At 44.5% G+C, this 14,268-nt stretch overlaps 1 protein-coding gene across 1 annotated transcript in view; it reads right to left on the reverse strand.

The window, feature by feature from the left end:
• The window catches only part of LOC119965205 (glutamate receptor ionotropic, delta-2-like), a 591,162-nt gene that overhangs the window by 84,838 nt on the left and 492,056 nt on the right, over positions 1 to 14,268 (reverse strand). The window contains exon 12 of the mRNA XM_038795644.1: positions 13,692 to 13,836. Within this exon, the coding sequence (XP_038651572.1) occupies positions 13,692 to 13,836 (145 nt within the window). The remainder of the gene's footprint in view (positions 1 to 13,691; positions 13,837 to 14,268) is intronic.

The raw sequence follows: 14,268 nt of genomic DNA on the forward strand, positions 1-14,268 counted from the left end.
TTAAGGCATTGGGAGAGGGTGTTAGACTGACAAACAGCGGTGCATAGCGGTCCCATCCCGAGACCTTCAATTCCTCCACTGATCTCCCCACCCCCGACACGGAACGCTTTGCCCACCCACATAAAGCCACAGCTGGCCCCTCTCACCGGGCGCCAGACCCTGCACCCCGGACACCCGCTCACAATGAGAACCAGACTGGACGCTGGTCCCCTCCCTCACACACCCTCCGGCCATGCACCTTCCCCGGAGCTGTGTGCCATCCCCCGGGTGTTTGGATGCTGGCTGCTGCATGTGTGGTGTTGCCTCCGGCAGTGTTCAGGTACACTTCCAGGCATCATGGTCTGATTAGGATGCTAGACAATGACTCCCGAATACTACCTGGCCCGCCCACTAACGGGGATTTACTTGGCATCCACGAAGTGCTCACTTAACCATGACTGCCAATTCCCTAGAAGCATGCAGAGGGCAGCAGAGCAGAGCTACTGATCAGCTGTTCTGGGGAAATTTGCATACGTGCAGTGCGGTCAGCCTAAGTTGAAGGTGAACCTGCGAAGAAGGCCCAAGGAGTTTGAGTAAAGGCAAGCAACCAGCAGAGGGCAGCAGAGCAGAGCTACTGATCAGCTGTTCTGGGGAAATTTGCATACGTGCAGTGCGGTCAGCCTAAGTTGAAGGTGAACCTGCGAAGAAGGCCCAAGGAGTTTGAGTAAAGGCAAGCAACCAGCAGAGGGCAGCAGAGCAGAGCTACTGATCAGCTGTTCTGGGGAAATTTGCATACGTGCAGTGCGGTCAGCCTAAGTTGAAGGTGGTTTGTGGAGGGGCTGTTGGCAAGTGACAGTTAAACCCGAAACACTTTGTGAGTGTTTCCCACCCTACCTCCTCCTCGAACCAACCCCCCCACCCCACGGTGGTTGGGAAGCGGGAGCAGGGGCCTGTCGTGAAGGTGAGTGAGTGCCTTTAAATTTGCTTACCTTTCAGCGGGATCAGGGTTTGAGGTAATATCAGGTAAGCTCTTCCTTTCTTTTTCTTTTTCTTGTTTTTTTTTTAATCTAGAGGGGATGTCAGGGAAGGCAGTACAATGCTCCTCCTGCAGAATGTTTGAGGTGAGGGACGCCGTCAGTGTCCCTGCTGATTTCATCTGTGGGAAGTGCACCCAACTCCAGCTCCTCAAAAACCGTGTTAGGGACCTGGAGCTTGAGCTGGATGAACTTCGGATCATTCGGGAGGCAGAGGGGGTCATAGATAGGAGCTTCAGGGAAGTAGTTACACCAAAGACTGGAGATAGATGGGTAACTGTAAGAGGGACTGGGAAGAAGCAGTCAGTGCAGGGACCCCCTGCGGTCGTTCCCCTGAGTAACAAGTATACCGTTTTGGATACTTGTGGGGGGGACGACTTACCAGGGGTAAGCCATGGGGTACGGGCCTCTGGCACGGAGTCTGTCCCTGTTGCTCAGAAGGGAAGGGGGGAAAGGAGTAGAACATTAGTAATTGGGGACTCAATAGTCAGGGGCACAGATAGGAGATTTTGTGGGAGCGAGAGAGACTCACGTTTGGTATGTTGCCTCCCAGGTGCAAGGGTACGTGATGTCTCGGATCGTGTTTTCCGGGTCCTTAAGGGGGAGGGGGAGCAGCCCCAAGTCGTAGTCCACATTGGCACTAACGACATAGGTAGGAAAGGGGACAAGGATGTCAGGCAGGCCTTTAGGGAGCTAGGATGGAAGCTCAGAGCGAGAACAAACAGAGTTGTTATCTCTGGGTTGTTGCCCGTGCCACGTGATAGTGAGATGAGGAATAGGGAGAGAGAGCAATTAAACACGTGGCTACAGGGATGGTGCAGGCGGGAGGGATTCAGATTTCTGGATAACTGGGGCTCTTTCTGGGGAAGGTGGGACCTCTATAGACAGGATGGTCTACATCTGAACCTGAGGGGCACCAATATCCTGGGGGGGAGATTTGTTAGTACTCTTTGGGGGGGTTTAAACTAATTCAGCAGGGGCATGGGAACCTGGATTGTAGTTTTGGGGTGCGAGAGATTGAGAGTAGAGAGGTCAGGAGCACAGTTTTGACTTCGCAGGAGGGCGGCAGTGTTCAGGTCTGTGGTTTGAAGTGTGTCTATTTCAATGCCAGGAGTATACGAAATAAGGTAGGGGAACTGGCAGCATGGGTTGGTACCTGGGACTTCGATGTTGTGGCCATTTCAGAGACATGGATAGAGCAGGGACAGGAATGGTTGTTGCAGGTTCCGGGGTTTAGGTGCTTTAGTAAGGTCAGAGAAGGGGGCAAAAGAGGGGGAGGTGTGGCGCTGCTAGTCAAGGACAGTATTACGGTGGTAGAAAGGATGCAAGATGGGGACTCTTCTTCCGAGGTAGTATGGGCTGAGGTTAGAAACAGGAAAGGAGAGGTCACCCTGTTGGGAGTTTTCTATAGGCCACCTAATAGTTCTAGAGATGTAGAGGAAAGGATGGCGAAGATGATTCTGGAAAAGAGCGAAAGTAACAGGGTAGTTGTTATGGGAGACTTTAACTTTCCTAATATTGACTGGAAAAGATATAGTTCGAGTACATTGGATGGGTCGTTCTTTGTACAATGTGTGCAGGAGGGTTTTCTGACACAATATGTTGACAGGCCAACAAGAGGTGAGGCCACTTTGGATTTGGTTTTGGGTAATGAACCAGGCCAGGTGTTAGATCTGGAGGTAGGTGAACACTTTGGAGACAGTGACCACAATTCGGTGACCTTTACGTTAGTGATGGAAAGGGATAAGTATACCCCGCAGAGCAAGAGTTATAGCTGGGGGAAGGGCAATTATGATGCCATTAGACATGACTTAGGATGTGTTGGTTGGAGAAGTAGGCTGCAAGGGTTGGGCACACTGGATATGTGGAGCTTGTTCAAGGAACAGCTATTGCATGTTCTTGATAAGTACGTACCAGTCAGGCAGGGAGGAAGGGGTCGAGCGAGGGAACCGTGGTTTACCAAAGAAGTGGAATCTCTTGTTAAGAGGAAGAAGGAGGCCTATGTGAAGATGAGGCGTGAAGTTTCAGTTGGGGCGCTTGATAGTTACAAGGAAGCGAGGAAGGATCTAAAGAGAGAGCTGAGACGAGCAAGGAGGGGACATGAGAAGTCTTTGGCAGGTAGGATCAAGGAAAACCCAAAAGCTTTCTATAGGTATGTCAGGAATAAAAGAATGACTAGGGTAAGAGTAGGGCCAGTCAAGGACAGTGGTGGGAAGTTGTGTGTGGAGGCTGAGGAGATAAGCGAGATACTAAATGAATACTTTTCGTCAGTATTCACTCAAGAAAAAGATAATATTGTGGAGGAGAATGCTGAGACCCAGGCTATTAGAATAGATGGCATTGAGGTGCGTAGGGAAGAAGTGTTGGCAATTCTGGACAAGGTGAAAATAGATAAGTCCCCGGGGCCGGATGGGATTTATCCTAGGATTCTCTGGGAAGCCAGGGAAGAGATTGCTGAGTCTTTGGCTTTGATTTTTAGGTCATCATTGGCTACAGGAATAGTGCCAGAGGACTGGAGGATAGCAAATGTGGTCCCTTTGTTCAAGAAGGGGAGTAGAGATAACCCCGGTAACTATAGGCCGGTGAGCCTAACGTCTGTGGTGGGTAAAGTCTTGGAGAGGATTATAAAAGATACGATTTATAATCATCTAGATAGGAATAATATGATTAGGGATAGTCAGCATGGTTTTGTGAAGGGTAGGTCATGCCTCACAAACCTTATCGAGTTCTTTGAGAAGGTGACTGAACAGGTAGACGAGGGTAGAGCAGTTGATGTGGTGTATATGGATTTCAGTAAAGCGTTTGATAAGGTTCCCCACGGTCGGCTATTGCAGAAAATACGGAGGCTGGGGATTGAGGGTGATTTAGAGATGTGGATCAGAAATTGGCTAGTTGAAAGAAGACAGAGAGTGGTAGTTGATGGGAAATGTTCAGAATGGAGTTCAGTTACGAGTGGCGTACCACAAGGATCTGTTCTGGGGCCGTTGCTGTTTGTCATTTTTATAAATGACCTAGAGGAGGGCGCAGAAGGATGGGTGAGTAAATTTGCAGACGACACTAAAGTCGGTGGAGTTGTAGACAGTGCGGAAGGATGTTGCAGGTTACAGAGGGACATAGATAAGCTGCAGAGCTGGGCTGAGAGGTGGCAAATGGAGTTTAATGTGGAGAAGTGTGAGGTGATTCACTTTGGAAAGAATAACAGGAATACGGAATATTTGGCTAATGGTAAAATTCTTGGTAGTGTGGATGAGCAGAGGGATCTCGGTGTCCATGTACATAGATCCCTGAAAGTTGCCACCCAGGTTGATAGGGTTGTGAAGAAGGCCTATGGTGTGTTGGCCTTTATTGGTAGAGGGATTGAGTTCCGGAGCCATGACGTCATGATGCAGCTGTACCAAACTCTGGTACGGCCGCATTTGGAGTATTGCGTACAGTTCTGGTCGCCTCATTATAGGAAGGACGTGGAAGCTTTGGAACGGGTGCAGAGGAGATTTACCAGGATGTTGCCTGGTATGGAGGGAAAATCTTATGAGGAAAGGCTGATGGACTTGAGGTTGTTTTCGTTAGAGAGAAGAAGGTTAAGAGGTGACTTAATAGAGGCATACAAAATGATCAGAGGGTTAGATAGGGTGGACAGCGAGAGACTTCTCCCGCGGATGGAGGTGGCTAGCACGAGGGGACATAGCCTTAAATTGAGGGGTAATAGATATAGGACAGAGGTCAGAGGTGGGTTTTTTACGCAAAGAGTGGTGAGGCCGTGGAATGCCCTACCTGCAACAGTAGTGAACTCGCCAACATTGAGGGCATTTAAAAATTTATTGGATAAGCATATGGATGATAAGGGCATAGTGTAGGTTAGATTGCCTTTAGTTTTTTTTTCCATGTCGGTGCAACATCGAGGGCCGAAGGGCCTGTACTGCGCTGTATCGTTCTATGTTCTATGTTCATGGGCAGCACGGTGGCGCAGTGATTAGCACTTCTGCCTCATGGTGCCGAGGTCCCATTTTCGATCCCGGCTCTGGGTCAGTGTCCGTGTGGAGTTTGCACATTCTCCCCGTAGTCGCGGGGGTTTCACCCCCATAACCCAAAGATGTGCAGGTTAGGTGGATTGGCCATGCTAAATTGCCCCTTAATTGGAAAAATGAATTGGGTACTCTAACTTAAAAAAAACAATTCCTTCAGCTGCATGGCCAGAGGCCTCGGCAGTAGGTAAACATTATGGGTGGATGTGAGGCAGAGGGGCAGGGACAAGGATTGCCCCCGGAATCAGTACACATGATCCAGGGGTTGGCACAGTGGTGCTGCAAATGGTTTCCCCCCAGGCTGGCACATCCTTGCGGAGGGTCCCCCACTCCCTGTCGAGCATAGGGGCAGCAAGTCCAGCGCTATCTGTAAGCAAAGATGGCTACATCCTCAGCTCCCCACAGAAGCCCTTCCGCCAGGTACACGTTTTTAAAAAGGAGCACAAATCGACACCAGCGTGAGCACTTGCTGGGGAGTTCGCTGAATAATAGGAGGCCGTTGCATAAAGGGAGGCTCTCGTTAATTTTATGGAAATAGGGCTTAAGTGGTGATAATTGGTTTCTCGCCACGCTACGGTGAGATCCCTATTTTGCCCATGGGAGCATCAGAAACTGTTGGACGCCTGGCGCGGATCGCGTTTTTGGACTCTCCCGCTATTCACTGGCCTCGTTTCGCTTGAGCGAGAGCGTAACGAGGCTGGAAGATCGCACCCTCGAGCTTTTAGTGATGGAAGTAATCATTAGCAGAATGGCTTCCCAAAATAGCAGAGGATTTTTGCGTACAATGAAGGTGCCAGTTTATTGCATTACCAAAGCGGATATTACAATATTTGGGAACCAGTCATGGGGCTATTCAGAAAATTTCCAAAAAGGACAGTCCGCCCCTGTAAACTATGCTGTCATTGCACATGATGAGTGAGAGACTGAATTTCCGTACTGCTACAAAGAATGTCCATTCATGAACTGGAGCATACAATTTATTTATTGCCATTATTAGCTGTTTGTCGATTCGAGGATGATACCTGGGCTGTGATCTGGAACAAGGGGTCACAGTCATTTAGGACCGTGATGAGGAGCAATTCCTTCACTCAACGGGTGGTGAATCTCTAGAATTCTCTACTACATGTGTAGGTTAGGTGGGGTTGTGGGGATTGGGTGGGAGAGTGGGCCTAGGTGGGTCGGTGCAGACTCAATGGGCAAAATGGCCTCCTTTTTCACTGTAGGGATTCCATGATTTTGTGATAAGTCTGTGGAGGCCAGGTCACTGAATGCATTTAAGAAAGAAATAGATTTCTAGACACTAAAGGTCTATATAGGAGTATGGGAGAGAGTATAGTGTTGAGATAAAGGATCGACCGTGATCACATCAAATTGTGCAAACTTGATGGGCAGAATGAGGGCAGCACAGTAGCATTCTGGATAGCACAATTGATTCACAGCTCCAGGGCCCCAGGTTCAATTCCGGCTTGGGTCACTGTGCGGAGTCTGCACATCCTCCCCGTGTGTGCGTGGGTTTCCTCCGGGTGCTCCGGTTTCCTCCCACAGTCCAAAGATATGCAGGTTAGGTAGATTGGCCATGATAAATTGCCCTTAGTGTCCAAAATTGCCCTTAGTGTTGGGTGGGGTTACTGGGTTATGGGGATAGGGTGGATGTGTTGACCTTGGGTAGGGTGCTCTTTCCAAGAGCGGTGCAGACTATGTTAGTAATGGCCTATTCCTGCTCCTATTTTTGATGGTTTTGTCGACTAAGGATCACGAGTCTTCATGGAATTTACAGTGCAGAAGGAGGCCATTCAGCCCATTGAGTCTGCACCTGCTCTTGGAAAGAGCACCCTACCCAAGCCCATGCCTCCACCCTATCCCCATAACATAGTAACCCCACCTAACACTAAGGGCAATTTGGACCCTAAGGGCAATTTAGACTGGCCAATCCACCTGCGGATTGTGGGAGGAAACCGGAGACCCGGAGGAAACACACGCACACACGGGGAGAACGTGCAGACTCCACACAGACAGTGATCCAAGCCGGGAATCGAACCTGGGACCCTGGAGCTATGAAGCATTTGTGCTAACCACTATGCTACCGTGCTGCCCCAGAGTTTCTGTCATGGGTCTTCATGTGACTGAACAGGCTTATACCTGACCCACAAAATCTTGGGCACATGGGGCAGGATGTCCCATGAAACAGTGTGAGTGAAGGATTTGCTTCCTTTTCTTGCCATCTCTGCTGCCAGTTTACCTCATCATTAAGGCATTTGGACTCAAAGCATGATGCAGCCTGATAGGCAAGGTATTGCCATTTTGAACAATTTGTAGCAAGCTTCTACCAGTCATTAATTCATTAATGCATTCACTATACTAATAAGGAAAGTCTAACAACTCATATTTTGCTTTGTAACACAAGGGTCTTGTTTTGATGATCTGGGGTGTCTGACATGCGTACTTCCAATTACCATGCACAAAATTTCCAAAATAAGTTGGAGCATCCATACAAGTAATACTTCTGATTTAACCAGTACAAACTGAATACTTGCTGTTCATAGGCAACTAGGTACAGGTTAGGAACAGATAAGATAGAGCCAATTAAGATAGGGCAAGTTAACTAAAGTCCACAGGTCTGGCGGCATTTGTGGAGGGGAAACAAAGTTGATGTTTCAAGCTGGTGACTTTTCTGTTAGGACTGCTAAGGATTTCCAGTATTTTCTATTTTTATTTCAGATTTCCAGCTTTTATCAAATTTTCTTCTGATATTAACTACCGTTCAGCTCGTCCAAGATCTTTAAAGACATATGACAAGTGAAGGGCAGCACGGTAGCATAATGGTTAGCACAGTTGCTTCACAGCTCCAGAGTCCCAGGTTCGATTCCCGGCTTGGGTCACTGTCTGTGTGGAGTCTGCAAGTTAGGTGGATTGGCCATTCTAAATTACCCTTAGTGCCCATAAAGGCTAGGTTGGGTGTCGGGGATAGGGTGGAGGTGTGAGACTTAAGTGGGATGCTCCTTCCAAGGGCTGATGCAGACTCGATGGGCTGAATGGCCTCCTTCTGTATTGTAAATTCTATGATTCTATGAATGAGTTACATGCTGGAAAAATAGAGACAAGAGACGTCGGCGCTATGTGATGGCTCAGTGTTACCTTTAATGGGGAAGATACATAATCCTGGAACTTGTAATGCCATTGTCAACATGGTAGGTAACATCAAATAATAATAATAAAAGTAGGAAGAAATTTGGTCTGTGGTATTTTAAGGGTATCTGGAGGAATCTATCCGGAAAATAGAATTGTACTTGAAAAAAAACTGATTATGATGTGCAAGGGAAAACCTTTGAACAAACTGCAGGTCCAGTTGTGCTGACTGTGTGGCTATCTATCCTGTGAAATTATAGGAATCAGATTAAGTAGATAAAGATGTCTCTTTCTGACATTAACCCTACCTTAAGTGGGTAGTTGGCTTTCTGCCATTTTAATACATGCACAATAAATGGCTCAACACTTCAATTTAGGTAATGCAGGAAAGAATATGGTCTATTAATTTAACAACATTGACAAAAGTAATGTTTACTCTATGGGAGTATATTAGAAGAATGATGCTACACAGACCATACCTTCCAAAACCCAGAAGGTAATTTTAACCAAAGCCATTTGGGGGGTAACAGGCTTGTTAGCCGTTTCACTGCTGTTGTATAAAGAGTCAAAGGTACTGCTCCATTTTACAAACACCTTTATTTCACTTCACAGACTCTGCACAAAACTCTATCTTCACATCACCTGACACAAAGGCCACCTGAAGCCTCTTTACATATCAATGTCAATTATTGGATACTTAACATAAATGAGACAACTAATTGGAATGTCTCTTAACCCATTACTTAACAGTCTCCCCTTCCTTGGAGAAAAAAATTAATTTAGGTGGAAACAAAATTACAAGAAACTCAAAAACACACACGCAGTTTCCCCCTTCTCTTTTTTCAACAGTCACAGAAACAGGCGCCCTTCATTAACAACATCCAAAACTAGCCCCTCTTTTTGTAAAACAGGCTGACAATTGATAGCTACTGTCGACCCATTTAATTTGTGCTATCTCCCCTCTGTCCAACATTTTGCTTCAAACTTGCGATATCTATCCTTAACCTTTTTTCATTGACACTTTTTGTAGAGTGCACATTTTCGCACAGGGATTTATTGTCAATGTGACATTCAATAGGTATATTACCCAAATCCCCTAATCACGAAGTTTCTGTCAATATCTGAGATATATAAAAGGCCATACCCACCGCCTCTCCAAGGCTTAGCGTCTCAGCAGCCAAAGTCCTTTTGACCATTCTCCAAATTTTCTTTGTTTCCCACACAAGAGGGCAACATTTACCATTGTTCCCCAAAAGGAAAATTATAAAACCTCCTGCGCTTGAAACCCAATCACATAAATTTGCATCAGATGCATCACTATAAACTATGAATTTCAAGTGCCGAAGATCACCTAAAACCGGGAACCTCAAAACACACTCCTGCATTTTTACTTTGACCAATGCTTTATTTGCTTTTATTATGTCTTCCACTTTGGGATCATTCATTTTTGTACTCAACTGTAAGACATCAAAGCTCATCTACGGTCTAGTCTGTCTACCTAACCAATTCAGTTGCCCAATTAAACTTCGCAGTTGCTCTTTTTCCATCTTTGAAACCATTGCATCGAATAATTGCTATTGGGCTGATGCTTTCCAAATAAGATTGCTGATGTAAAGCTGTCCCTGACATAGTCTGTCTGATTTCCAGTCCAATATATTTAAAAGCATCGGAAGTCTGACTTCCAACTCTGAATTCTTTCCCCAAACCAGAGATTACAATAGCTTCGAAATCACTAGTCCCACCCCACAAAAAATCATCAACATGCATCATAAAGATACCAGAAAGATTTCCTTTATTGTGCCAGTAGAACATTGCCGGATCTGTTTTCAACTGGCAACAGCCTAACTTTAACAAAACTGACCTTACCCAAAAATACCAGACTCTAGACGCATCTATGGGCTGGCTTAGCTCACTCAGCTAAATCGCTGGCTTTTAAAGCAGGCCAGCAGCACGGTTCGATTCCCGTACCAGCCTCCCCGGACAGGCGCCGGAATGTGGCGACTAGGGGCTTTTCACCGTAACTTTATTGAAGCCTACTCGTGACAATAAGCGATTTTCATTTTTCATTACACATTTGTTCAACTTCCATAGTACCCTTCTGTGTTAGCTACCTCTTTAGAAGGATGGAGAAAAATGTCTCTCTGGAGCTGATGCCCCTGCAAAAAGGCAGCTTTTATATCTATAGATTTGCATTCCCATGCCTTTGCGGCTGATAGAGCCAAGAAGATCTTGAAAATAACCTTTCCTGCCATAGGTAAATTTATCCTTAAATCCTGATCTTCTAAGTTTTCTTCAAATCCCCTTGCCACCAGCCTGGCCTTTGCCTTATAAGTTCCATCCGGAAGAACCTTTTCCGTGCAAATCCATCTGTGGGATAGAGCTCTTTGTCCCCAATTCGGTACTTCCATGTATACCCCAAATTCACTCCAACTATGCAGTTCTTGCTGTTTGGCATCTTTGATAACTTTTTCATCTAATTTATTGGAAGCCACCAAAATCTCACATGCAAGTGGGGTTCTACTCCTATTAGTATTCGTAGTCTAACTCATTTTCTGACATCTTGATAAACTACGTCCCCTCTCCCGCCTGGTATCTCGTTCTGTACTGCTACTCCTTGATCTTTCCCTTCTGCTGTGGGATGTCCTTTCAATAGTTCTCAACCTTTTCCTGCTGACCTGTTCGCTATCCAACGTACAATCTGAACTGGTACTGTGTTTCTGTGCCCTCCATTTTTGAACATTGTGTTCCCAATCCATTGTCTGACTCCTTCCCCTGAATGCTGTACCAATGTTTATACTTTGCAGTGACCTTTCCTGCTCTACTAATAACAGTTGCATCCTTCCACTGACGAGACCCTTCAGGCAAGTATATCACTTTTGTACTAATTTTTGGCAGTTGTCCTTTCAGAAAAATGGCCTGTTCTAATTCATCAGAAGTGTTGTGTTCCTCTACAGAAACCCTGTCTATATCAGTTAAGTGGTCCTCATAGTTCTGTAACACGTGAGTACCAGATGACTCTGGTTCCTCGTCATGTCTGTCTGCTCTGTCTAAATTTGAAAATTTGTAATCTGTACCCATTATCCTTGATGAATGTACCCTAACAGTTTGATTGCCATGTTGCAAAATAATTGTTTTGCCATCTATTCCTATGATCTTCCCTGGGCCTTTCCAATCATTAATAGTGTCTCTCTTATAGTATACTATGTCTTCTTGCTGAAAAACGGTATTTGATGGCTGTACATTATCTCTTAAAGCTCTGCAAAAGACTTCTGCTTCCAAAAAAGCTTTTCTACTGCTATGTAATGCATTTAAATGCTCAGCAAAGGCAGAGCTAATTGTAGTCCCTTCCCAAGCTGGAGGCTGGTCATCTAAAATGGATGGAATTTTAGGATTTCTACCAAACGCTAATTGATAAGGACTAAAGCCCCCAACCATCTGCAATGAATTATTTGCATGAACCGCCCATGCTGAAGCTTAATTTAGCTTGCAGTTTTGTCTATCTGCCAAAATTGTCCGGAGCTTGCCATCTATTACCACATGGTTTCTTTCACACACACCATTACTAAATGGGCTTTATGCAGCCGTATTCATAACTGTGATAGTCACATTTTCACACATATCCCTAAACTCATCATGAGCAAATTCTCCCCCATTGTCCGTAAGGAATTTTGCCGGTGGACCTAGTCCTGTCCCTATCCATTTTTTCACAATTTGATCCAGAATTACTCTCTTTTCTTTACTTTGTACAATCGTTGATTGACTAAATCTGGTCGCTAAATCTACAAAATGCAAAATAAATATATTATTGGCTTTATCCCAGATCTTAAGGTCCATGGCCACAATGTCATTAAAATCTCTGGCCAAAGGTAGGGATACTTTTTCAGCATCCAAGGAGACGGATGCGCACAATTGCCTATACAGTTTTAATTCAAGCTTTTTATCAGCTAAAGTTCAATTGGAACTTTCAAATTTCTTAACCTTGTTATAATTTTCAGCATTTAAGGAGTCCAGGTAACATTTTAACAAGTCAATTCCACACACAGTAGATGTGCAGCCACTGTCCAATACAGAACAATTGAAGGATTCTGCAACCAACACCCTCATTACCAGCGTAAAACTGCTTGTTAATAGGACAATGCCTTCTTTCTGGTGACAATATTTTTCCTCTTCTGACCATTCTGTGTCATGTGTTGATTCAAACACACTATTGTAATGTGTTGGACAGTTGAAAACATAATGGTATTGAGAGTCACATCGAAAACATCGATTTATCATACCCCGAGCATTTCTGGGGTTCATCTTCGTATTGTAGGTTCTAACTGGGTTTCTGTCTTCATAATTTCCGGGTCCCAATCTCCTTCTATAGTCTTGGAACCTGTTTGTAGCCGTGCGATTTTTCCATCCTGTTTGTAGTGTATCTTTCATATTCTGCTTTATTGCAGACTGATCTATTTGGGTCATCAGAGCCATCGGAATCGAATGTTTCCCCAGAAACATTTTGAAAGCTTCTGTCATCTGATCGAATAAGGTATCCTTATCTGCAAACTGTACTCTTGTCAAAACCAGGAGCCTATCCATGTTGCTCACTCTAGCACAGTCAAGTAATTTAAAGGCCAACACAGACTGTGGAAATTCCAGGTTGTGTTTCTGCAGCATTTTATATAGCCTGCCAAAATCCATTATATAGTCTTCCATGGAGAATTCCTCTATTTTCCGGAACCTATCAAAATCCGACCATGCTTCATATGCACTTAACAAGTCATCCTTTTTATAAATCTTATCCCTATAACATAATAGAGTCTCCAGACCTTCTTCTGAGTCTAACTCTTCCAATTCCAGCTCAGGAAACACTTTGCATCAGATTTAACTGTCAGAAGGTAGAGAAAGAGCCAAAGCCATACCTTGTTTTCTCTTTCCCAAGGCAGTTACCTTAGTCCACATAACTACTGCACTTCTCCATTGGTCGTACAATCCCCTTTCAGAAAGCAAGGGGGGGGGGGGGGGATAGTAATATTCGGCCATCTTTATCCTCGGTTCAGCCATATATCTTCTTTTTTTTTTCTTCTCACTCACTCCTTGGTTTGGTCTGGAAAGTTGAATCTTTCAACCCTTCACATTGCACACCAATCATCCTCTGCTACCATTTGTTAAACATTTAGCTGCTGTTGTATAAAGAGTCAAAAGTACTGCTCCTTTTTACAAACACCTTAATTTCATTTTAACAGACTCTGCACAAAACTCTATCTTCACATTACCTGACACAAAGGCCATCTGAAGCCTCTTTACATATCAGTGTCAATCATTGGATACTTAACATAAATGAGACAACTAATTGGAATGTCGCTTAACCCATTACTTAACAGGCGTGGGGCAGCTCATATAGTAGATAATGTTCAAAATGTCCTTCAAGGTGCAGTATGCCCTTTTATAAAAATATTTGAATTAAAGATTCATCATTCATCTGTACTTAATGAAAAACAGTAGCTCAAACTTATTTATACGCTTCTATAAGAAAAAAGCAATGTTTTACCGAATAGGGTTTTCAATTCGATTGTTGGTCAAGATAGCAGTTAGGTTTGCAGTGTATGTTGAGATGATTATAAACACAAAAAGCCACCAAAACCCCATCAACAAGCGAACTGCCAAAGTGTTAATGGGAACTTCTCCGCCTGTTCCTAGAAAGAAAAGAGTAATTCAAATTGGTATATATTAAAATGCGTAAGAACAATCAAGTCAGGAGGAGAAGTAAGCCATTTGGTTCCTTGAGCCAGCCCTGCCATTCAATAAGATCATGACTGATCTGATCGTGATTTATTCCCATTCCTGCCTGATAACCTTTGACTCATTTGCTGGTCAAGAATCTATCTACTTATGTCTTAAAAATATGCAATGATCCTGTTTCCGCCCCTCTCTCTGGAGAAGAGAGTTCTAAAGACTCATGACCCTCAGAGAAAATATGTGTCATCATCCCCTTATTTTTACATTTTTAAATCTGAGAGTAATTACAATTATAAATGGCACCAGATGAAAAGTTATTAATACTTTTTAAAAAGCGGTTCTAAGTAATAATCTGATATTTTAATTTATAGTGCTCACATCTCTGAAGC

This window comes from Scyliorhinus canicula, chromosome 4, assembly GCF_902713615.1.
Source record: "Scyliorhinus canicula chromosome 4, sScyCan1.1, whole genome shotgun sequence".
Classification (NCBI taxonomy): Eukaryota; Metazoa; Chordata; class Chondrichthyes; order Carcharhiniformes; family Scyliorhinidae; genus Scyliorhinus; species Scyliorhinus canicula.